This window comes from Echiichthys vipera (assembly GCF_963691815.1).
Source record: "Echiichthys vipera genome assembly, chromosome: 12".
NCBI lineage: Eukaryota > Metazoa > Chordata > Actinopteri > Perciformes > Trachinidae > Echiichthys > Echiichthys vipera.
The window spans coordinates 6,389,451-6,415,372 of record NC_139837.1 but is presented as its reverse complement, the minus strand read 5'-3'; the positions used below and the strand labels follow the sequence as shown (position 1 = coordinate 6,415,372).

Here is a 25,922-nt window from a genome sequence, read left to right as displayed (position 1 = left end):
GACATGTTACCATCAGTTAAGTTTTTGTTCTCTGCTGTGAATTGTTGTTTGCAAACCTCACAGTCATTAGTTACATTTCATTATTCATCATCCAGCTGCGCTTGTTGTTTTTAATCAGATCCAGGACATTATTGTGGAAACGGGCCAGGCAGACCAGAAGGAGACACGCTCAGCCAAGGACGCTCTTCTTCTGTGGTGTCAGATGAAAACAGCAGGGTAAGTGGGATGCGGGACCTTTAGTGAGAATCCACTCCCGTGCACAGCTGTAAATCTTTAAGTGGTTAAAGATATTGTTTTGTGTCTTCAAATTCAAAACTCATCTTTTAGAAGGTCTCATTATGATCCCATTATTATGCTGATTCAGGTTCTTACTTGTATTTTGGGGTTCTGCTAGAACATGTTTACATGCAGTAATGTTCAAACAACACACTGTTTTCACACTTCTCACACTGTTTGTCTGAATATACCTGTCTTCACTCTGAAATGCTCTGTTTTTAGCGCCTGTCTCTTAATAACCTCCAGAAAATGCCCAATCTGCTCTGACTGGTCAATGTTTCCATCATTGCAGCCGGGGAATGACTGTAACAATACTGTAGCAGCACTTTCTACCTGTATAAAGTATAGTTATGACATCACTACTTAAAGGAAGTCCTGATGGCTCATTGGTGGTTTCTGAATGGTTTCTGAATACAGACTACGTGCATTTCTTTATGAATTGAGCATTTTAATACAGAATTTATATAGCACCCTGACTCACTTTAATATATATATATATATATATATATATACATACATATATATATATATATATATATATGTGTGCATACTATATCACATGGATATTGCACTTTTTAGAGGGACCTTTTGGAAAAACTTTTAATATTTCATTTGATGTCTTTTTATGTTTTCTAGGTTCTCATTTACCTGTTTAATGTGTTATGTAAAACATCTTTAGGCATCTTGAAAAGTGTTCTATGACTTCTAGAATGAATTACTTTATTAGTATTATTTTTGATTAGTTCAGTTTTTATGGTAGTAAATGGGTTTACAAAAAGCAGTCACACGCAATTTGATGAATTTTCAATCTTATCATCATCATTAAGTGAAAAAAACAACAACTAATCTAATAAATGTGCAGCACAATTAATGTCCACTCAAAACCACAGTGTAGGTGTTTTCCATTCTTAACATTACATTACACTTTACAGAACACTGATGAAGCCATAAATTATGAGAGGGTTAGACGAGAAGATCAATGTGATCCAAGAGACAGTCAGCTGAGCTTAGCCTAGGTTAGCATACAGGCTGGAAACAGGGGGAAACAGCTAGCCTGGCTCTGTCCAAAGGGAACAAAATCCACCTACCAGCAAATCTAAAACTCACACATTAACACATTATATCTCAATGCGTAATTTGCATAAAAGACAAAGTATAAAACAGCATGTTTTGGTGTTATAGGGGTTATGTGCTTCAGGGCTGATTTAACGCCTCGGACAGAGCCATGCCAGCTGTTTCCCCCTGTCTCCAGTCTTCAAGCTGACCCTAGATAACCGTCTGTAGAGAGCGGTATCGATCTTCTCATCTACCTCTCTGCAAGAAAGTGAATGAGCACATTTCCCAAAACGTTGAATTATTCGTTAGTGTTGTGCTCTGCTAGCATCTATTTGGATTCTGTCATAATTCAGAATCTGTGTCTCTAAATTTTTGGGATCCTTTTGAGTGAATCATAAAATGCGACTGAGTCTGCTCCGACCTGAAGCTGCAGAAATTAGAGGTTCATACGTGCACATGTGGAGAAGCAGACCCTTTCCCGGTCGTTGATTTAAAACAGAAGCTTCTCAGCAATGTCCCCTATGTCCAGTCAGTGACGTCCACTGCTCGTTGTCTTGCAGATATCCCAACATCAACATCACAAACTTCACCACCAGCTGGAAAGACGGCATGGCCTTCAACGCTCTCATACACAAACACCGGTAAGGAGAGATGAATGGCTAAATCCACTCTCACCAGCTCTGAAATGTAAACACGCATGGAAAACGGTCTGCTCAGTGTCTCTCCTCCTCATTCTGCTTCTTCTCCTTCACTGTCTCATTTTCCTCTTTTTCTCTCTTACTCTCTCCATCTTTCACCGTCTCTCAGGCCAGATTTGGTGGACTATAACACTCTGAAGAGGTCCAACCCGACCCACAACCTCCAGAGCGCCTTCAACGTAGCAGAGCAGCAGCTTGGCGTGACCAAATTGTTAGACCCTGAAGGCGAGTGACTGATGGAGGCTGTGCCCTCATGTAGAATAAATGTTTATGAGCTTTAAGCCTGGTGGAAAAAAAAAAAGACCAGAGATGTTGCTGGCTTGACTGTGACTGACTTGTGTGCCGTTTTGTTTTGTAGATGTGTTCACAGAGAACCCAGATGAGAAGTCCATCATCACGTACGTCGTGGCATTTTACCACTACTTCTCGAAGATGAAGCAGCTCGCCGTCGAGGGCAAGAGAGTGGGAAAGGTGAGATGGAAAGATGACGCACACTGACTGAAGAATTTCTTTGTTTATCCCCGCCTCCCTGATTGTCTTTGGCCTCCGTCTTCAGGTTCTGGATCACGCCATCGAGACAGAGAAGATGATTGATAAGTATGAGACGCTGGCGTCCGATCTGCTGACGTGGATCGAGCAGACCATCATCGTGCTGAACAACCGCAAACTCGCCAACTCTCTGACTGGAGTTCAGCAGCAGCTTCAGGCCTTCAACACCTACCGCACTGTAGAGAAGCCGCCCAAGTGAGTCGAGCCAAGACACCCTCACATTACATCACACTCTGTCTCACCAGGCATAACAAAGGGCTTTCTTTGAATAAAGAAAACTCTTACTTATATGTAAATAAAAAAAGGTCGCTGTTGGATACATTCATGCACAACATAGAGAAGGATATCTTGAATCAAGAGTCGGTTGAGGCCATAAAGTGACAAATGCTGTTATTTTCATGAATGGTTTGAAGTTGGGAGGATGCCAAACTGCCGAAGAATAAACAGCTTCATTGTGCCGTTTTAAGTGACCTGTGTTTGTTTTGTGTCAGGTTCCAGGAGAAGGGAAACCTTGAGGTGCTGCTGTTCACCATCCACAGTCGCATGAGGTCCAACAACCAGAGGGTCTATACGCCTAAAGAGGGAGCCCTGGTCGCTGATATCAACAGGGTGAGAAGGATTGTGTTTTTGTTCCTTTATTGATTCATCCATATATTCCCTAGGGAGGTGTTCCAGGCACGTCCAGCTGGGAAGAGGCCTCGGGGAAGACCCAGGACCAGGTGGAGAGATTATATCTCCACACTGGCCTGGGAACGCCTCGGGATCCCCCGTTAGAGCTGGTTAATGTGGCCCAGGAAAGGGAAGTTTGGGGTCCCCTGCTAAAGCTGCTGTCCCCACGACCCGACCCCGGATAAGCGGATGAAGATGAGATGATGAGACGTATATTCATGTGTGGTTTTTCTGTGTTTTAAATCATTTTGAATGTAGTATCTATGAGTTTTGAACTATTAGTTGGACAAAACAAGACATTATGAAAACAACACCCTGGGCTCTCTGAAGCTCTGATTCATGATTAGTTTGACATTTCATAGACAAAATAAATAAATATATAAACTGAATCCATCAAGAAAATAATCATTAGTTGCAGCCCTAATTGTAAATTCTAGTGAGTATATACTATATATTCTACCCTACAGCGTCCTTGAACGTAACACTCAATACCAATCACCTTCGGGAGTTGTTCTGTAGTTGACAGTGACCTTCGAGGTCTTTCTTGATGGAATCAAGCAAAGGACTTCTAAACTGGAAATAGAAAGTATCATATTGCTATTACCCCCCTTCAACTAGAAAAACACAACAAACATCCTCCCATCATCTGTGTGCAGGCCTGGGAGCGTCTGGAGAGGGCGGAGCACGAGCGGGAGCGAGTCCTGAGAGATGAGCTGATCAGACAGGAGAAGCTGGAACAGATGGCGAGAAGATTCGACAGGAAGGCTGCCATGAGGGAGACCTGGCTCCTGGAGAACCAGAGACTCGTGGCTCAGGTAAAACAGCAACAACAAAACTATATATAAATGATGTTATTAACTGATATTTGTTCTGAGGTTTCTCTTGAATAAGGTCTCGATCTCAATTAGTCTGCTTGATTAGATCAAAATGACTTGTATAACAGTACAGACCTTTACAGTCAGTATTTGCATTTGTTAATTGACACAGCAGGTTGTTTTGCACACGTGATTATTGATGATGAAAGTAAACAGCTGTAACATGAATGAGAGATGAGAAAAATGAGAGGTTGACAACAACTAAAAAGTGTCAGTTGAAGTAAAAAAAAAGCAACTTTCTTAGTGTAAAAACTTAGTTAATGTTAAAGAAATGCTTATATGATTTTACACAAAGTGGTGGATGTTAGTATTAGCGGAAGAAGAAGTATTAAATCCATTAAATGCCCTGGGAACCCAAATCCACAATATCCTTCTAAATATGTAGTTTATGAGTGAATGTACATACAGTAAGCATATACAAAGTATTAACAATTACTTTAAATTTAAATTTGAAATATTGTCATTTTAGGTTTTTTTGTAACTTCATGGTAATGGATTTGAAGTGGGCGTGGTAATATTCAGAGATTATGACATAATTTTTTTTATAAAAGCTCTCTGCTCCCGTCTCTTTGTAGAGTCAAATTAACGTTCACTCTTAACCTGCGCAACCTTTGAAATTACATATTTGATATATCGTTCTTCAGCTATCTCCTAATCTAGTTAGTTGTCTAGCTATCTACCTATGTATCATTTTTTTTTAAATCGTTCGTGTTCCATGTGGAGTTTTTGACCTTCTGTAACGCTATTTAACCGTTTTTCTATGATTTCTCACATTATTACACTGACCTAAGGGTGGCGGTAATGATAAGATATGCTGCAATATGCCAGCAAAAGTCATAGAAGAAGACACCACCTAGTAAACACGGGCATCCAACTGGGCATTGCAATCAGTCAAGAAAAAGAGACAGTGAAACATGTCCTGGTTTCTTACAGGAAGTGTCAAGAGACAAAAATGCTGGATGCTGAATTCAAAGTACTTAAAAAATCAGCTTTGCAAATGTTTTATAAGGGAGGATTTGCATTCAGCACATTTGTTAGTGCACAAGGATTCACCCAATACCTTTTGGCGAGCAACACTGAATGTAAACATACAGTACCATGTGGTTGTTAACAAGAAAACATATTTAAGTAAAAGAAGCAATACCTCACAGTGTACAAAGTCCACTACAAGTAAAAGTGCTTTTAAAATTTAACTTGAGTAAAAGAAGAGAAGTATTATAACCTAAATGCACCTTCAGTTAAAGCTTTAACTAATAAATCATGAGGCTTCTTGATGTCCTCTCCTCAGGATAACTTTGGTTACGACCTGCCAGCAGTTGAGGCGGCGAAGAAAAAGCACGATGCCATCGAGACAGACATCGCTGCGTATGAGGAGCGCGTTCAGGTCCTGGTGGACATCTCAAAGGAGCTGGAGTCTGAGCGATACCATGACGCCAAACGCATCGACGTGCGGAAAGACAACGTCCTGCGCCTGTGGGACTACCTGCAGGAGCTGCTGAAGGCACGTAGGGCGCGTCTGGATAAGAACTTGACCCTGCAGAGGATCTTCCAGGAGATGCTGTACATCATCAGCTGGATGGATGACATGAAGGTAAAGCCCAGGAGGCAATAAACAACATCGACTGATAACTTTAATTCTCTCGACACTAAACTGATCAGATCGTTCTTACCGCCTCTCTTTAGGCTCGACTTCTGTCTCCTGACTTTGGGAAACACTTGCTGGAAGTGGAAGACTTGTTACAGAAACACGCTTTGTTGGAGAACGACATCGCTCTGCAGGCGGAGAGAGTGCAGAGCGCCAGTGGTGCCGCTCTCAAGTTCGCCAACGGAGATAGTAAGTGCAGTGATGGGGACACTAAACAGATTGCAGGCCATGGATCTTGACCAGGGTCAGGTTTTGAGCTTTAATACTTTTGGAGCACATCCCAAAATGTGGCTGTTGCATTGAAAATGGAAAGCTGTCTAACCTTTTGAAAGTGAACGCCTTTTCCACACCTTACTTGATCGGATATTTCCTACTATTTTATTTTGTAAAAGTTCATGATTGGATTAAAAACAACATTAAACACTGCTATGTTTATAAAGTTTAGCTTGTTTTATGAACAGAGAAAATAAATGTTCTTCAGATCAGGGCATTGAGAAAGTATGATATGGGTATAACATTAAGGTCATGTTGACACTGTTATGATAAAATTTCAACCAGTGCCCCAATCATAAATTAGTGATATGGATCTTGGGTTTGAAAAGGCTGACAAACAGTACTAACATGTCATCCAATCAAAAAATGTGATTCACACCTGCATGTAAAGTACATTTAGTGCTATTAATATTATGTTTTTTCATTTTAAATTCTACAACAAAGACCGCAGATCATAGTAAGTCATATATATAAATAAAAAGTTATAATAAAATATACAGTATAATTTAATATATAAAATAATAAATGTGAGTGTCCTTTTTTGCCCTGTCCTTCCTGAGATGAACACTACAGAAGAGAAAATTAAACACGTACAGAAATGGAAATGAGTAAATATATATCATGATTATATTGTGCTTCATTTTTCCCCAGGCTACAAGCCATGTGACCCCCAGGTGATCCGTGACAGGGTGCAGCACCTGGACTTGTGTTACCAGGAGCTCTGTGCCCTGGCGGCCCAGCGAAGGGCTCGCTTGGAGCAGTCCCGCCGCTTCTGGAACTTCCTGTGGGAGGTGGCGGAGCTGGAGAGCTGGATCAGGGAGAAAGAGCACATTTTCTCCTCCCTGGATTATGGCAAGGACCTGACGAGCGTGCTGGTGCTCCAGAGCAAACACAGCGCCTTCGAGGATGAGCTCAGAGCCCGCCGCGCCAACCTTGACCAGATCTTGGCCGAAGGAGATAAGATGATCCAGGCCAAGCACTTTGGCTCCCCGAAGGTGCAAGAATGCATGGATGACATCAGCAGGCAATGGCAGCAGCTGGAGGATCTGGCTGCGTTTCGGAAGCAAAACCTTCAGGACACCCAGAGGTTCTTCCAGTTTCAGGGAGACGCCGATGACCTCAAGGCGTGGCTGCTGGACGCTAAGAGGCAGATGAGCAGCGATGATGTGGGTCACGATGAGTACACAACGCAGCGGCTACTGAAAAAGCACAAGGACCTGAAGAATGAAACCATCAAGAACGGAGCCACCATAGATGCTCTATCCAAACAGGCCAACGTGCTGCCAGAGGAGCTACAAAACACCCCTGATATCCAGAGGCGTCTGAGAGACATCAAGGACCTGTACATGGAGCTCATGTCTCTGGCTGACCAGAGACAGAAGAAGCTAGATGACGCTATGGCCCTGTACACAATTGTCAGTGAGACAGACGCCTGTGAGCTCTGGATGGGCCAGAAGGAGACGTGGTTGGTGGGTTTAGAGGTGCCTGAGAAGCTGGAGGATCTGGAAGTAGTACAGAATAGGTAAACAGAAGAACTCATGTTATTATGCACTCTAGATTACATCTTATTCTCTCTCAAATTGATATTCAAAAACAAAAGCAAAGCATACATTTTATGTAATCATGTATCCACGTGTATATGCATCATATGTATCGTGCTGTTTTTATTTTGAACCAGCACTTTTCTTGTTTTTAGGTTGAGCATTCTCGCTCAAGACATGGCAAATGTTCAGCAGAGAGTGGATGACGTGAATAAAGCGGTGAAACAGCTCGAGGACAGCAGACACCCTCGCACCAAAGAGGTCAAAGAATGTCAGATGCGACTGAATAAGAGGTGCCTTGAATCTATTCACTATAAGTGTCATAAACTTTACTGTTAATTTGCTTTTTTCATTCAGCGCTACACCTGAAATAAAAAAAACAAAAAAGGTTCATATTTTGAGGTTTTCGATTTCGGTATCCCTTTATTTTATAGGTCTATAATTTCCTGATAACTTTAAAGAAGAAGAAGACCAAAGAAGTCGGCCATTTAGCACTAATAAGAGTTCATTGCTAGCAAACTCTTTCAGTCAGTGCATTCATCTGGACATGCAGAAATGTGAAATGAGTCCACAAGGAAGCATATAATTTTTAACATATATAAAGGATAAAGTTTCCAATTATTATGAAATAGAAAATAAATTGATTATATTTGCTTAAGTTTAAGTAAATGAAGCAGTACTTCCAATAATTCTTCCCTACAATAAGTATGAAACTACACGGTTCTTTCCAGAAAATCTCAGGATTTATGGGAGATTATTGGGAAATAACCGATCTGTGAAATAAGGTATGGTGAGCTATTAAACATACCCTGATGATGATCAATAAATACTTGTCTTTCAGGTGGGAGGCCTTCAAGGCCATGGTGGAGGACAAGAAGAGGAAAGTGGATTCTGCCGTTAGTCTGAACAACTACGGGCTGGAGTGTGATGAGACAGAGACCTGGATCAAGGACAAGACACGGGTGATCGAGTCCACACAGGACTTGGGCAACGACCTGGCAGCCGTCATGACCATCCAGAGGAAACTGTTCGGCATGGAGAGAGATTTGGCTGCCATCGAAACCAAGCTTACCTTCCTGAGGAACGAGGCCGACCGGCTGGCTAAGGACCACCCGGAGAGTGCAGATGACATCTTGGCCCGCAGGGGCGAGCTGGACGCGGCCTGGGACACGTTAAGAAAGACCCTGAAAGACAGAGAGGACTCTTTGGGCGAGGTCAGCAAGTTACAGACCTTCCTCCAAGACATGGATGACTTCCAGTCCTGGCTTTTCAAGACCCAGAAGGCTGTGGCTTCAGAGGAAATGCCCGCCACGCTGCCGGAGGCAGAGGAGCAGCTCAGCCTTCACGACGCTGTGCGTGAAGACATAAACAACCATGAGGAGGACTATCACCGCGTGAGGGACACCGGGGCTCAGGTCACCCAGGGTCAGGAGGACGATCCTCAGTACCAGCAGCTGGAGCAGAGGTTGAAGGGGCTGGACCGCGGTTGGGTTGAACTGCAGAAGATGTGGGACAGCCGCAAGAACTTCTTGGACCAGGGTCTGGGCTTCCAGCAGTTCATGAGGGATGGCAAAGCTGTAGCAGCCATCCTCAACAACCAGGTACTGTAATGCGTGTGTATGAAGAGCAGGATTAGGATTATTACCCTGTCTTTGAAAGGAGGAGTTGTCAGCTTCCATGGAGTTAGGGTTTACTTTTTAATGATGGGGTTGGTGTTGCAGAAGGTATTGAGGAATGTAGCATGGTCAGCTACCACACCACTGGTTGTGTGTCTCAAGGGTGTTTGTCTTTTTCTGTCTTTGCTTTGTTGCAGGAGTACACCTTGGCCCATGTAGACAAGCCCGACACCTTAGCGGGGGCAGAGAAAGCTTTGAAAAAGCATGAGGACTTTGTGAGCACCATGGAGGTCAACGAGGACAAGATTGACGGCGCTCTGCAGGGCGGGCAGCGACTGGTGGACAGCAACAATCTGTACTCTGGGAAAGTGCAGGAGAAAACGGACTCAATCCGAGACAGGTCAGTCGTTGTTAGTCTGTCTGATTTCAAGTGTTTTCAAAAGAGCTCTTGAGTTATTATGACAGGTCTTTTTTTGTTTTGTTTTTACTTCTGAGGCATATTTGACATGATTTCAGCCACATTTGGTATTGATTGATGGACAGGTTTTGACTTAGAGGGGTTGTTTTTGTATCTTTCTCACAATCTCAGTCATTTTACAAACTGGAACTGGTCAGGGAAAATTTGAATCTATAATTACCAAAAAGTTTTAAAATGACACTTAAAATCAATCTTAATCTAGGAATAAAACACTTCTTTGCTGAGTGTGAGCAATAACACGCATTTATCAAGCGACTTACTCCCACCTACTGTGAAGTCTAAGAGCAACATTTAATCATATTTATGCAAAAACAAGATCAAAATGCAAAATACAAAGACAAAACTGGAGCATAAACTATATTCTACGGCTGATCAACCCCATCTCTATCAAAATTAGGTTCCCGCAAAACTAAAGTGCATTCTCAGTTACATTTAAAGGTAAATGTTCTTTGTAATACCCTGGATTGTGGTCACTGAGTCAAACACCTTGTTAACATTGTGAATTCTAACACAAACTACTTGGTTAGGTTTAGGAAAAGAGTGTTTTGGGATTAAATAAGTATGTTTAATATAATGTATATCACTCTAAAAACATGACTTTTGGGTGCACCATGACCTCCTCCCTCAGACTTCTGCAGACTTTCTGCAAACATCAAAAAGAAATGATGTTTCTCCTCCAAACGTTGATTTTGAAGGCAGTTTTGTTTCAGAATTGGCTGATGGACAAATCAGAGAAATCATATAATAAGCAGAATTTAGTACCACATTGACAAGTTCAGACAATAACTACCTATGTAAAGTGATTGGCAACAAAGCCACTGCCAGCGTTATTCTTGTTTACACATGAAACCAAAAGAAGAAAGAGTCTATACCCTGCTTTTAACGGCTTTTTGTTTTGTTATCTAGTATCTACTCTTAACCAACTTTAGAGTCTTTTGTCAACAGGTCAAAATGTCACTTCTATTTCATTCTTACTGACTGCCAGAGGCGATGCTTAAGCACTGGATGCTCCCATCTTGCGCATGCGCAGGTCGAGTAATTATACTAACAAAGTCACCTGTGACACCTGGGTGACCCATGAACATCTGTGTATTCCAGGGTCACCAAAGGATCTGTTTCAACTGCATGTTCTTGCGAAAGCTGAGAGAACCAAGTATCAGAGAACTCAGGCAGTCACCCAGAGTTCATAGAACCGCAGTTATGTGCGTAGCTCTCGTTTTAGCAGTTTGATAAATACTGTACAGGCCCTGATCTTACGTAGAAAAATAGTTCTTTTCAGTGAAACGTATTCTTCTTCATAGTTTCAAATGGCTCAGCAGTGAAGCTGTTTTCTTATCACCGTATCAATATTGTCAACAAGAGGCAGTAGAGGGGGCATAGGAGCATGTCCTATTAAGTAGCTTGCCAGACAGGCGCCCGCAATAATGGATATTGATCTTTAAGTGCGAGCCGTTCTTCACAGTGTAGCAGAGAAAACAGATGACTCTTTTGGGTTACTGTGTCAGGTGTTTTTCCTGTGTGGAGCAGGCATACTGTAAGGATTCGCTCTCACTTGGTTTCTTCCTGTTATGTCACAGTGAGAAGTGTTGAATTAAAAAGTGGAGGAAGATATGCTCGAGTCTCAAGTTGTATTTTCTCGTGTTTGTCTTTCAGGCAAAACAAGAACAAGAGAAGAGCCCAGGAGGTGTCAGAAAAGCTCAGAGACAACCGCGACCTGCAGCACTTCCTGCAAAACACTCAGGATGTGAGTTCACCGTCAGTTTACTGTTCATGTAATCACTGGGAAACATCAGTTAGTACTTGAATTATTATCTTAATTATTCCCTCACTGATATTTGATACCACAGTGTTTATTATTGTAGTCAATTTGCTGAACAAACGCTGCGTTTTTCTTATTATGGCACAGTGGTACTTGAGACTTTCTTTCTCAGTTTATATCTTCCCTGTTTGGGATGGGGGTCCCATTTGGCTCATTGGTAAATGCTCTGTTTTCAAAAGATAAAGAAGTAAATCCTGCTCAAAGAAAGTCACCTCTGCACAAAATTAAAAAATGCTGACGTTTCCATGACTTTCCCAAGTTTTTTGTTTTAACTGTGCGTACTTGAATCTTAGTTGTTGATTCGGATCCTTTTTTTTTTTTTTTTAAATGTGCTAATCCCTGATACTCACACTTCCTCTCCGTCCTTCAGCTGACTGTGTGGATCAATGAGAAGATGCTGACAGCTCAGGACACGTCCTACGATGAGGCCAGGAACCTCCACAGCAAATGGCTGAAACATCAGGCTTTCATGGCTGAGCTGGCCTCCAACAAGGACTGGCTAAACAAAGTAGACCAGGTTGGTAATGCTGTGAATGAGAGAGGGGTGTTGATATAAAACTACTTTTTCTGACCTATATTTGGCATATAATAAAAGATACCTGAACAATAAGGGACAAAGGATAACTTTTGCAATTGACATCTTATTAAACTGTGCCTTAAATGTACCATATTATGCACGTTTTCAGCTTCATACTTTTTCATTTTGGGTTTCTACTAACATGTTTAAAATGTTCAATTTAATTTAATTTAAAATAACATCTTTAATGTTCAAATACACTTTATTTTTCCCTTACTGTCCGTCTGAATATACCTGTATTTACCCTCTGACCCTTTGCTCTGATTGGTCAGCGCTACTGGGTTTTCCATTACAGCCAGGGAAAGACTCTATTAAGCAGTAGTATAGTACAGGGGCGGAGTGGGACACAAAAATCCACCGGGACAATTCTGACTGCACCTGCCCACCACCGGCCCACAACGGGCCCAACCCATCCTCCACCTCCACCAGCACTTAACGGAAATATGACCACTAGATGATAGAAGGCAGGAGGTTTAAAGCTTTTATGTGTTTGCTACAAATAAACAGATGCTGAAATATACATCTGACACGAGTTAAATGACAGCTGGTCGGTCATGAACATCACTCGGCTGCGCAGAGCAGTCTACCGGCCGGTTCACTTGAACTTATTTGCCGCCGGCCGACTGAGAAATCTCCCAGGTTTCCCGATGGCCACTCCGCCCCTGGTGTAGTATAGTATAGTTGTGACATCACAAGCGTACAGAAATCCTGACCGCTCGTATAAAGACACAGTTTCTGAATACGGGCTGTGTGCATTTCTCTGTGGATTGAGGGTTTTGATACTTTCACAGTATTTAGCACCTCTACCTGCTTTATAATCAAAAAAGAAACAGAAATCACACTTTTTAAAATATGGGATCTTTAAAGGAGCATTTATTGATAAAGCATATTGATTAAGTGAAGGTTTTGGTTGTCTCTGTTTTCAGTTTAAACAGCACAATTCAATTCAATTCAATTCAATTTTATTTATAGTGCCAAATCACAACAAAAGTTATCTCAGGACACTTTACAGAGTAGGTAAAGACCACACTCTATGACTTATTAATGATTTACATAAACCCAACAATTCCCCCGTAGGGTATGGTGGCAACGAAAACCTTCTCTATTACAGGCAGGAACGTCAGACAGACCCAGCTCTGTGGAGGACGGACATCTGTCTGCACCGGACACACAAGACTTAAACAAATTATGCAGTTGTGAATCTTATCTACATTTTCATTTTTCATTTGCAGGAGGGTCAGGAGCTCATGGAGTCCAAACCCGAGTTTGAGCCCATCGTGCAGGAGCGTCTAGCCAAACTCCACGAATTGTGGGACAAGCTTGAGTCCACAACCCAGGAGAAAGCCCGACTGCTGTTCGATGCCAACCGCTCTGAGCTTTTCGACCAGAGCCTAACTGATATGAAGAAGTGGCTTGGGGGGCTGCAGCAGCAGCTGCATAGTGGAGACGAGGACGTCAAAGACCTGACTAAAGCCAACATCCTGCTCAAGAAGCATCAGGTCTGTGTCCTCGTGGCCTTTACTGTATATACTTTACTTTGCATGCTTATTGCGCCTGTAATGCACTTCTTAAATAATGCAAAATGAATTCTCACCATGGGAGTGAATACATCAAAGTTTTAGCTTTAGATTATGTGCTTTCCTAGGATTAACTCTGAGTAAGTGAGCACCAGTGTTTGATCTGTATTTGTGTTTACTGTGTGCTTCTGAACAACAAACAAAAAGGTTGTAAATCTAAATGTGAAAATGAATTACATCTCTGGGAAAGAACCACTAGAACACCATAAGTCTTCTAAATTATATTAGAGTCAGTGTTGCATTAAAGTTTCATAATCCGTAGCTGAAAACATAAATAAAAGACAAACTAACTTTTGGTGGGTTTATACTACAATTCATCCTGATTAGACTCTTGAAAGGCTATTCGTCTTTTTTCCTGCAATCGTATCTCCCCGTGCCAGATGACAGAGAACCAGGTGCGAGACAGGGCGCGGGAGCTGGAGGAGCTCCAGGAGGCCGTCAGGAAGCATGGTGGAGGTAGGGAGGACCAGCCGGAGCTTGAGGCCGAGCAGCAGGCCCTGCAGAGGGATTTCCAGCAGCTCCTCACGCCACTGGCCCAGCGCAAGGGCAAGCTGGAGGCCGCCAAGGCTGTCCATCAGTTCTACAGAGACCTGGCCGATGAGCTCGTAAGCATGGATCCAATTTCAGAGCAAAAATGAAAGTGTTGAAACTCCCCGTGCTCTCACAAAATGATTGATAGCACAAAATCAGGAGTTGGATTAATGTGTGCTTTTGAATGACAGCAAGATAACACGCTTTTGGAAATATTGAAGCCTAAACTTCAGAGTATGTTTTTTCGACCTTATTAATTTGGAAGTTTACAATTGTAGTATGTGCACTTTGTATGCAAGACCACCAGCTCTCTCCATGAAATCCACTGAATCTGGGTAAAAAGCTTTAATCCCTTATTGGTTTCACCACCTAAATCTACTTCAGTCAGGTGAAGGAAACAGCTAAAAGAAGGATTTTTACTATTTGAGATGTTGAAGACGTTTTATGAAGGGGTAAAATTCAGTTTAAGGACCGTCTTCACATCTTTTTATACTCTGTGTACATCTGAGATCTGTAAAACTGTTCAACAGAATCAAGTCACTGCTATTTTTTCTTTTCATCGTCATAATCTTCTTCTTGTTCTTCTCCTCTCTCTCTCTCTCTCAGCTCTGGATTGAGGAGAGGATGCCCCTGGCAATGTCACAGGAGCACGGCCACAATCTTCAAACTGCACAAATGCTGCTGAAGAAGAACCAGGTGAAGGGTTTGTCTGTAGGAAAAGAGATGTACTGTAGATTAGCTGCTTATAAATGATTACTTTTTATTATATTTGTACTTCTTTGATTGATCGGATTTTTTAATCCAGGGGACATCTTCAAATAGCTGCTTTTGCCCTGCCGACAGTCCAAAACCCAAAGAGATTTGGGTTCAGAAAAGAAGCCAGAACAAGTTTCACTATTTTGTGAAATAATAATGATAATAATAAAATGACTGAAACAATTAATAAGTTATCAATTACAGTTGCAGATTATTTATCTTCTCTTTCTAGAGAGTATCCACTACTTATCCTGTCAAAGCAAAGAAAACAACAAACCCTTGAATGCACTTTGTTTCCATTTATATCACAAAAGTATACATGATTGATGTGTGAAGTTCTCTCGAGCAGTTGCAGAGTTTAGAGCCACTTGGATCATCTAAGGAAATCATCATCATATCGTCTCTGGTGCGATGCTTTACGCTCACTGCCTTATTCTCTCATCAGACGTTGCAGAGGGAGATCGAGGGCCACCAGCCTCGCGTTGATGAAGTGGTAGAGCGAGGGAGGAGGATGGAGGCGGCCGCGGGCGCAGAGGGCAGACCGGATGCAGAGCGAATCACAGACCAGCTGAAGGAGCTGGAGGAGGCGTGGGCCCGGCTCCAGGAGGAAATGGCGAAGCGCAGGGAGCGGCTGAGCGGCTCCAGCTTGGCCCAGCATTACTACAACGACGCGGACGAGGCCGAAGCCTGGATAGGGGAGCAGGAGCTTTACATGATCGCGGATGAAAAGGCCAAGGTGAGGAGCGAGTGCTGCTTGTTACAGAGAAGGAAGCAGGAAATCAACCACAGATGTTCTGAAACAGCTTTTATTATCTAAATCAAAATCAAGGAATATCATAATGTGCAAATAACAAGTGGCACTGCACGCATTAGCATGATTACATGGTTAGGGTTTTATTAAATTAAGTTGATAAGCTTTTTATAAATGGCACCCTCTATTCTATTGAGAGCTCATTTGGAGTATTTTGTTTTGCTTTGATCTGTGTCTCCTCTCCCTTTGTCACATTCATTTCATAGCTGTTTTTCTTCTTCCTCCTCCTCGTCTTCCATCCTTCCAGGACGAGCAGAGTGCCATGCTGATGCTGAAGCGCCACATGATCCTTAAACAGGCCGTGGATGACTATGCAGACTCTGTTCAGAAGCTGGCTGACCGTGCCCAAAGAATGTTTGCTGAGGACCACCCCGATGGGTTTGTTCTTTGATCATTTGATGTAAACACTGAAAAAAAATTACATCCGAGGATGCTCATTCACTCATGTTTCCTCAGTCAGTTGTGGTTTAGGGTGATAAGAGAGACAAAGCATGTAAAGCGTATCCTAATCGCACGCCTCATCTAGAGTAAACAAAAAAATCCAATCTCGTTGCCATTTTTCTCTTCCCTCCCTGAATCTCATTTCCGTCAATCTTTTACTTTGTCTGCAGTGAGGAGATCATCAGGCGACAGGGCCAGGTGGATAAGCAGTATGCGGGCCTGAAGGAGCTGGCGGAGGACCGCAGGAAGAAGCTGGACCACACCTATCACCACTTCCTCCTGAGCCGGGAGGTGGAGGACCTGGAGCACTGGATCGCAGAGAGAGACGTGGTGGCCTCCTCTCAGGAGATGGGCCAGGACCTGGACCACGTAACGGTATTATTTGCACAAAAACATTCACATTATGGCACATACAGAGAGAAACATTAACCGAGACACTGGCCACAACATTAAATTATCTTGGACCTGATCTACGCCAACAGGCAAGAAACTTTAGGGCTCATATATCACTAGCACTTTCTTTTTTTCATCTCAACAACATGACAAAAGTGCAACCATTTCTCTCTGAGTGATAGAGAAATATGGATGCTTCTTTATCAAGCAGGCTTTTATCTGTTTCATTTCTTCATTTGTATTCTTTTTATTTATTGCAAGCATACGTTTCAAACTGTTTTACTGTTTACATTTGTCTTATTATCAACTCTATTAAGCCCTTTGGATTGTATGAAAGGTGCTGATACTGAAGTTTGAGTGATTGATTTAGTAAATACACATTGAGATGCATGGGGCATTGCTTTATGTGCCAATCCATTTTGTCTAATACTGCAGCTGTTTGAGATAAGACAGTTATATGCTCACTGACTAGAAGTTTTGCATTATTTCAGAGAACTGAAAAAAAGGGAAATGATAGAAATGTCCCATAAACAACCAGAGAAAAGCAAGAGGATAGTTTTTCTATTTTATTATGTTTTGCTTTTGCTTCTTTTCCTGGAAAGTGATCACATACAATCTGTTTTGATGAACACATGAAATGTGCAGTTTACAGATATCACATCGCATGATTTGTTGGGTATCTAAGTGTAAAATTGTTTTCCCTCACTGCCATATGGGCTCCTATCTTGCACATTGTACCATGCAGCTGTAGAATTATGCGAAATTCCAATTCGCATACAAAAAAAAAATGCTCATTTTGATTCTGTTGTTACCAATATATCTGTCTTTTCCCTTCAGCTTCTGAGGGATAAGTTCAGAGAGTTTGCACGGGAGACGGGGATGGTGGGTCAGGAGCGAGTGGACATGGTCAACGAGACGATAGACGAGCTGATCGAAGCTGGCCACACCGAGGCGGCCGCCATGGCAGAGTGGAAGGACACCATCAATGACAGCTGGGCTGATCTGCTGGAGCTCATCGACACCCGCGCTCAGCTACTCACAACATCTTACGAGCTGCTCAAGTAAGGACCACTGTATTGATGTACCAGACAGTCATCTCAGATTGAGGCCATTTAAATGTCACGCCTAATCCTGTAATGCACCATAACGTGTCCAAACAAGTGAGAATGACATCGATATCTGGAGCAAATAATGACATCAAACCAGAAACTTTACATTGATTATCGTGAGTTGGATGACACATGATCATTTTTTTCTAAAAGGTACTTTGATGACGGGAAGGAGCTAGTGGCTCAGATCCACGAAAAGCAGAAAGAGCTGCCCGACGATGTGGGAGAAGACTTCAGCAAAGCCGAGTCCTTCCACAGAATGCACGCCGCCTTTGAGAGAGACATCACCGCTCTAGGCAAACAGGTACGGGTCAGGGGATCAGCCCTTTTTACTCTGAGGGAACACAGCAGGCAGCGGCCAAAAGGCAAACTTTGAAGATTCATATCGAGGAGGAGGAGAGAGGGTTTTGTCAAAGGGTGACCAGCCATAAACGCTCGTCCAGTTACATTTGCTTCAGCCTCTTAAACCCATTGCTCTGAAATGATCAACCCATTCATACGATTTAGAAAATGAAAGATGCAGTAATTATTTTTTTGTATCAAAACTGGGTCAAATACATATATGCACATGAAAGGGGTAAATCTTGGTGACATACCCACAGAGAATTATCACCCCACTCTGCTAATTTACTCAGCTCAGTCCTTTAAATATCTGTGATGGCTTATTGGATCATGATCGCCCAAGTTGTGATGTCACAAAATCCTACTCATATGTTCACGTCTTAGAATTTATAATGGATACAGAGAAAACTTCCCCCCCAACAGGAGATGAATGTGAAAACATCTTTCTATTGTAAAAAACCCAGCACATACATCATGTGAAGTAACAATAAGCAAAACATGTTTTTTGAATTGAGGGAGACTTTAATTTCTCTAACTAACTTAAATGATCGGACTCTTGATTTCTCCCTCCTCCAGGTTCAACAGTTCCAGGAGACCGCTTCACGGCTTCACGCTCAGTATGCAGGGGGCCAAGCGACCGCCATCCAGGCCACGGAGCGAGAGGTGGTGGAGGCCTGGAAGGGCCTGCTGGACGCATGCGACGGCCGCAGAGCGCAACTGGTGGATACAGCTGAGAAGTTCCGCTTTTTCACCATGGTGCGAGACCTGATGGCCTGGATGGAGAGCACCATCCAGCAGATAGAGACTCAGGAGAAACCCAGGTGAGCAAACACACACACACACACACACACACACACACACACACACACACACACACACACACACACACACACACACACACACACACACACACACACACACACACACACACACACACACACACACACACACACACACACACACATATACATGCACACACAGTCTTTGATAAGGAAACGATTCCTATGAGATTTTGGGAGCATTCATGGACATGACTATAAAAAAACAGCGCAAAGAGAGAGCGAGCAGAGGAGAGGAGAGACAGTTTGTGTGTATCATGGGACTGAGACATTCTTAATGTTGCGAAGTGAACCTAATGAGTAAGCACTGTGAACACACACATACATACATACACACAACGACCAGTGTACAGATACACACACACAAGTACAGACATATGTAGAAAAGCACATGCAGATCTAGACATTTACAGAGACATGGCATGAACACACACACACACACACACACACACACACACACACGCACACACACGCACACACACACACACACACACACACACACACACACACACACACACGTCCAGATATATGTAGAAAAGCACATGCAGAGCTAGACATTTACAGAGACATGGCATGAACATACACACATGTACAAAGACACACACACACATACATACACACACACACACACACACACACACACACACACACACACACACACACACACACACACACACACACACACACACACACACACATCCATTCAGCTTAATATCCACATTGATTTCTGCTAATTCCAAACAGCAAGGACATTCAGACAGATGAAAAACAAACCTGAAACCTTGCCCTTTGAAATTTTGAGTTTCACTTTTTTTTTCTTCCCATCAATTTAAATTTTCAACAAAAAAAAATAAATTTAGATAAAGATGGATAAAAAACATATAAAAATGTAAAAAAAGTAGATACTGTACAAAGACTGTTTTCTCTTTGAGATATGATTTGGACGCCTGAAACCTTGCCTTGAGTATTTGACATATCTTTCAAATGACTCACATATTCTTTAGCAGTTGAGTATAAATCCCTAAAAATCAATTTGTTCACAAGCCTAAAATATAATTATCTTTTAAGCTTTAGTATATTATTTCGTTATCTTACTATAATAATTTATATAGTACAACTACAGTATGTTTGCAATAGATAAAGGACGCTGTAAACTTGCCAGAGCCTGGTCTGTATGTTGCAGTTCCAGGCCCTACCAACAGAGGTTGATACTTCATGCATTATCTTTTATTAAATACCTTCCCTCCCTTGCAATAGGGATGTCTCATCCGTGGAGCTCTTGCAAAAGTACCACCAGGGGATCCGCTCAGAGATCGAGGCCAGGGGAGCAAACTTCAATGACTGCATAGACCTCGGCAAAGCCCTGCTGACACGTAAACACAGAGACTCTGCTGAGGTAAGGCTTCAGCAGAAAAGACAGCTTCTTTTCATCCTCAGATGGGCATCAAATTGCTGCTTTCATTAGATTTAATTACTTTTCTGGGAGCGATTGTTCATGTCTGGCACAATGGAACCAATTGGATTGCAACGAAAGAAAAATTTCCACTCATCTTGCAGTCATCAGGGAGACTATAAAGCAAATACTAATTAGAAATGAAAAAGCCAAAGGAATTTAAATGAACAATTGACCCCGACCTGAATTTAACGTACGGTTAATTACTTCACAATACTAATTCTTAGAGGATAATGGCCAGTCTCGGGGCTGGGTTGTTTAATAATGCTGACGTATAACTGCGACTGTATAACTGCTTGTGTCAGATCAAAGAAAAGCTGGTGCAGCTGATGGAGAAAAGGAAGGAGATGATGTCCAAGTGGGACGACAGATGGGACTGGCTCAGACTCTGTGAGTAAAACCACACTAACCTCTTCAAAACAAATCCTGTACATACATTATTCCTATCTAATGATCTATGCTAAACTAGCATAGGCCAAATGATGTGAAAGATCATATATGTACAAACCTTTGCCCATGAAAGGGCTTTTGTGCATCAAAACCAAGCCCCCACCGCAGCGACTTCCTGGTTGATCCAATAATGAAGTGCCAAAAAAGTGCAGTTCTCTGAGTGTCCACTAGGGGCAGTTTCTCATTGACCCCCACGTTAAACAGGCTGTTTTCACAGCATAATTAAACCTATTTAAGGCCTGGTACAAAAACACATTCTAGTCTGTATTTTTAGGGCATATCTCTGTGAAAACACTGAGGTCCTTTTTTTGTACCAGGCTAGTTTTCTATTTTATTGGAGGTTAAAGTTCATGAATAATTAGGGTCCTCTTGAGTGACAGCTAGCCGCTGGCCCTCACTTCGCTTCGGAGGTATATGTCAGTCAGATAGACGTATCTCCCTCCGCTCAATGTCACATCAATACCCTTTTTCGGTAAAAGGAAATGAGGCGGAGTTAAAGTCTGACAAGATGGGCGTGTACGATTGGATCCAAGTTGAGAGAACGGACCTCGACGAAGATGCTACGTCCATTTTTTTTATACAGTCTATGATTGAAACAATCTCTGATAGTGTTTCTGTATAAAAAAAAACACCGGGTAGTTCCTCCAACTAAACTTTGGAATTATATATTCACTTTTTAATGTTTTCAATATGCTTGTCTGTTTTACAAACCTCCATATTTGGCCTATACAGAATTAAACTCGAGAGACTATGCCACTTCAGAATAAGCTGATTGTAATATTCTTTATGTCCTCACTCTCTAAAGTATTCGGCATTTTAACATTTTGTCACTTTCCAAAAATACGCCTTCAATTTCTAAAAATCTTCATACTTCCAAAATATCGTTCTGTCTTTATCTATTCCAAGTATAAATAATGACCTGCATTGAAGTTAAAATGGTATTACTGTGAGATCCAAACTACACTGGAAAAACTCCCACAATGACCTCAGTCTGTCTTTGTTGCTTCCTCCAGTGCTGGAGGTGTGTCAGTTTGCACGGGACGCCTCAGTAGCAGAGGCCTGGCTGATAGCTCAGGAGCCCTACGTGGCCAGTAAAGACCTGGGCCACACTGTGGACGAGGTTGAGAAACTCCTCAAGAGGCACGAGGCCTTCGAAAAATCCACCGCCACATGGGAAGAGCGCTTCTCTGCACTGGAGCGCCTCACTACGGTACGGACAAAAAAACATGAATCATTATGGCTGCTGGAAAATATTATGGTTGATTGGGGAAAAGACTCTTAGCTGCACGCTTACACAGCAACTTTAAAGAACAAACATTTAGTTCATTAAGGCTGGAGAGGATGGCAGTTTCTGTCACATGACTTTCCGTAACAACAACTCATGGATTAGGTCTTGATTCCACTTCAACTCTGTGTTGCAGCTGGAGTTGTTGGAGCTGAGGAATCAGCAACAGGAGATGGAGGAGTTCCTGAAAATGGAGCAACGTTCAGATAAGGACAGCAGGTACACACTACATATACAGTACATGCAGGCATTCACATACTGCACATGAGTGCTTCTCAAAGTTTGAGTTTTGTCCATTCGGGGAGCCAGATGTATGATTGAGGACCACACAGGAAAAGTGCACACATAAAATTAAATATGTTTTCCATCTCACTTCCGCATTAAACTGCAGAGAAATTGCTAACTTAAGATAACAGCACTAGCATTGGTGACAGAACATAATTCCTTTATTTGTCCCGCAATGGGACATCATCATTTTACACACACACAGTCACAGACAGGACCTATATACATGCAATTATGGAGAGATGGGGGGCTGCTAGTTACCGGTGCCTTGCTCAACAGCACCTTGGCAGTGCCAGAAGAAGATGAACTGGCACCTCTCCAGCCACCAGTCCACACTCCATTCATGTCCACACAGGGACTTGAACCAGCAACCCTCTGGTTCCCAGCCAAGTCACCTATGGACTGAGCTACTGCCGTCCATTTCTTGAAGCATTTTTTTGGACATATTATTTTTTGACCTTTTTTGACATACTATAACCATGACTTTTTTTTTGGGGGGGGGGGGGGGGGGGGGGGGGGGCTAATATTTTGGACACAATTTTCTTTGATTTTTCAATAATTTTCAGATTTAAATTTCCAGACTTCAGATTTTTCAATATTAAATATCTGAATACCTGCTGCTGATGGCCGTCGTTGGTCTTTCAGCTGCTTAATTATGCTTAATTATGCTGTACATGCACGAGTGCAGCCATAAGCATCGACACTCAAACAAGCAGTCCTCTACAGGATAAGTCTGGAGCTATCCTCCTTTTTTCTTGCTGTACACAAATCCTTTAGAAAACACCCAAAGCCTAACAAAAACACTACACTCCTGTTTGAGTGCTAACAAAAACTACAGTGCCCATCTGTTTTAGCAAATTACATAGAAATGACTTAGCAACTGCAACGTTTTGTCTTTTAATGAGATTTGTAACAATAACAAGAAGAAGTGAATATTGCAGACCTCATCCTTTGGACGTCCTTGCACACAGTCTGTCTCTCTACACACACGTTGTTCATCATCGGTCTCTCATCCTGACCCCGTGCTGTCCTCTTTTCTGCAGGAGAGAAGACACAGGCTTTGTGGAAGAATCTTCTCAGCTCTACACCATTGAAGAACAGACTCTGGTTAGTAACTACACTCACTGAGCTCATGTCCTCTCTACTGTATCATTTTGTGACCTCTGTTTAAGCATATACAATAATATTTCAACAACATCTTAAAAAGAATACCAGCAAAAGAGCCCTTTTAAAACAAACCACATTAGACTCTGTTGAGAACCTTTTTTAGCACTTTAAAAAATGATCATGGATGCATAAATCAAGGGCACACTCTGCTCTCCTGTCCCCTCTAATCATGCAGGTTGATTTATCAACGAGTTTCGTTCTATTTCTGTCTCTTATTTTTTCCTCCAGTCTGGGTCCGGCGCAGTCGAGCCAAGTTCAGTTCTGCTGGAGGAGACAGCCGGTGACTCCACAGTGCCCATAGTGTCAGAAATAAGAGAGAGTGGTTCTCTGGAGCTGGACCTCTCAGTAGTGACCCCAAAAGAACCAGAGAGGGCTGCCACCATGCCCACAGAGACCCTCAGAGCCCAGACTGTGCTGCAGGAGGGCATGCTGGGCCGCAAACAAGATGTTGGGGGCTCGGGAAAGAAGGCTTCAAATAGGTAGATCATTTCTGTGTGTTAGGAAAATCTATTACCACTTGAATACTTGCTTATCTTTTTTAATCCATCATTTCATTTTTAGTTAAGTTACCTTATATACATTCTACTCACATGAATGCAGAGGTTATACTATCACAATATAGGACTGGTATGGTAGTAAAGAAACATGTTTAAAGCTACAGTACAACTGTAATAACATTTAAACATGTTGTGGGGAGAAAGAATCAAGTCAAAAAGAAGTGAAAGGTGATTTTGCAATAGTAACATGTTTGCCAGCCCGTGAGTCTTAAAAGTAAATAAAAATATAGCAACTGTATAACATACACTCAACTGGAGAAAGTAAATCACTCCTCGTGTGCATGTAAATACAAATGTTACAGATATTTAAGACATGCACAGTTCAAGAAGGAGCTAATGAAACTCATACATATGCATACATACATTGAGATACTGCACAATCACAGCTGGCAAATGAGAGAAAAGGTTTTAAAATCTCATTTAGTTTCAGTAATTTTGAGTTTTTGTTCACAAACATCATTCATTCATCTTCAACCGCTTGTCCCTGTCCGGGGCTGGGGCCGATCCTAGCTGACATCGGGCGTGAGGCGGGGTACACCCTGGACAGGACGCCAGTCTATCACAGGGCACATAGAGACACACAATTCACACCTACTGGCAATTTTAGAGTCATCAATTAATCTAACACGTGCATGTCTTTGGACTGTGGGAGGAAACCAGAGGACCCGGAGAAAACCCACGCAGACACAGGGAGAACATGCAAACTTCACACAGAGGGGCACCAGCTTGGAATTGAACCAGGAACCCTCTTGTTGTTGCACTTGGCGACAGTGTTGACCACCACACCACAGTCGAAACATCTTGACCTCCTCCTTCTAAAGTTATAACAAAGTGTAGACGTTATTTTGTATTTTAATATTTTAAGCATCTTGTGTTTTAACATAAAATTCCAGTTATTAGTGTAAATACTCAAGCAACCCATAATGTTTTCTTTTATTTTTATTTTTTTTATCCCTACCACATGACTGCTGTCTTACAGAGGATCTGGGTTCAGCTAATTACAGTTGTTACAGAGTAGTGAGTTGCTCCAACTGCTCTCTTTATATCTAATTAACTGAATTAAGTCTTAATGGAGTGGGGATGTTGCTGTGGCTCTCATAATTGGGATTCAATTTAATTTTTGTTTTACTGCCTGAAATTAGCAGCCAGAAAGTATCAGTATTTAAGCCCTCTTTTTTCCTACCCCTCGTCTTCCTCTCAGGTCCTGGAACAACGTATACTGTGTGCTGAAGCCAGGTCAGCTCTCAGCCTACAAGGATGCTAAGAGCTTTGGCCACGGGGCGACGTATCACGGCGAGGACCCCTTGTCCCTCAGTAATGCCAGCTGGGAGATCCTCACCAACTACAAGAAAAAGAAGCATGTCTCCAAACTACGGTGAAAAATCACATTTTGTCAAATAGACTTGTTTGTTTTCTTGCCAAGAATCAGATGAGAAGATAATGCGCAAAGTTTATTATCATTATTGGCCAAGTGCAGCTACTCCCGACCAAGAGATAGTCCACCGTAACACCACAACATCTTATTTTAGGGTTTAGAACGTACACATTTAGTTATAACGTTGTTGCTTAGAGTACTGAAAAATGTGTTTGGGGAATTAGTTTAATTTTAATGTTACTCTAAAGGTCAAAATAGTAGAATCAAACCAATCGTTCCTCTTTCGTTCCTTCACACAATCAGTTAACTTCCCTTTCTTTTCCCTCACTCAGTCTCGGAGACGGCAGTGAATATCTGTTCCAGTGCAAAGACGAGGTGAGTTTTTAACCATCGAGAGATAAACAATCAATAACTTTGAACAGCGTTCCACGAATCACATGAGAATGAATGTTCTGCACTTAGCATGCAAATATGTATGG

At 42.2% G+C, this 25,922-nt stretch overlaps 1 protein-coding gene across 1 annotated transcript in view; it reads left to right on the top strand.

The window, feature by feature from the left end:
- sptb (spectrin, beta, erythrocytic) overlaps positions 1 to 25,922 on the top strand; it is a 49,235-nt gene that overhangs the window by 21,728 nt on the left and 1,585 nt on the right. The window contains exons 5-36 of the mRNA XM_083924090.1: positions 119 to 216; positions 1,893 to 1,973; positions 2,140 to 2,255; positions 2,389 to 2,501; positions 2,587 to 2,774; positions 3,071 to 3,188; positions 3,905 to 4,063; positions 5,412 to 5,714; positions 5,807 to 5,957; positions 6,693 to 7,563; positions 7,738 to 7,875; positions 8,424 to 9,183; positions 9,396 to 9,598; positions 11,330 to 11,420; positions 11,866 to 12,012; positions 13,305 to 13,571; positions 14,030 to 14,254; positions 14,787 to 14,876; positions 15,382 to 15,672; positions 15,995 to 16,125; positions 16,359 to 16,563; positions 17,419 to 17,642; positions 17,844 to 17,994; positions 18,609 to 18,853; positions 20,129 to 20,267; positions 20,630 to 20,714; positions 21,788 to 21,984; positions 22,196 to 22,278; positions 23,388 to 23,451; positions 23,740 to 23,990; positions 25,270 to 25,443; positions 25,776 to 25,818. Coding sequence (XP_083780216.1) covers positions 119 to 216; positions 1,893 to 1,973; positions 2,140 to 2,255; positions 2,389 to 2,501; positions 2,587 to 2,774; positions 3,071 to 3,188; positions 3,905 to 4,063; positions 5,412 to 5,714; positions 5,807 to 5,957; positions 6,693 to 7,563; positions 7,738 to 7,875; positions 8,424 to 9,183; positions 9,396 to 9,598; positions 11,330 to 11,420; positions 11,866 to 12,012; positions 13,305 to 13,571; positions 14,030 to 14,254; positions 14,787 to 14,876; positions 15,382 to 15,672; positions 15,995 to 16,125; positions 16,359 to 16,563; positions 17,419 to 17,642; positions 17,844 to 17,994; positions 18,609 to 18,853; positions 20,129 to 20,267; positions 20,630 to 20,714; positions 21,788 to 21,984; positions 22,196 to 22,278; positions 23,388 to 23,451; positions 23,740 to 23,990; positions 25,270 to 25,443; positions 25,776 to 25,818 — 6,402 coding nt within the window. The remainder of the gene's footprint in view (positions 1 to 118; positions 217 to 1,892; positions 1,974 to 2,139; positions 2,256 to 2,388; positions 2,502 to 2,586; positions 2,775 to 3,070; positions 3,189 to 3,904; positions 4,064 to 5,411; positions 5,715 to 5,806; positions 5,958 to 6,692; positions 7,564 to 7,737; positions 7,876 to 8,423; positions 9,184 to 9,395; positions 9,599 to 11,329; positions 11,421 to 11,865; positions 12,013 to 13,304; positions 13,572 to 14,029; positions 14,255 to 14,786; positions 14,877 to 15,381; positions 15,673 to 15,994; positions 16,126 to 16,358; positions 16,564 to 17,418; positions 17,643 to 17,843; positions 17,995 to 18,608; positions 18,854 to 20,128; positions 20,268 to 20,629; positions 20,715 to 21,787; positions 21,985 to 22,195; positions 22,279 to 23,387; positions 23,452 to 23,739; positions 23,991 to 25,269; positions 25,444 to 25,775; positions 25,819 to 25,922) is intronic.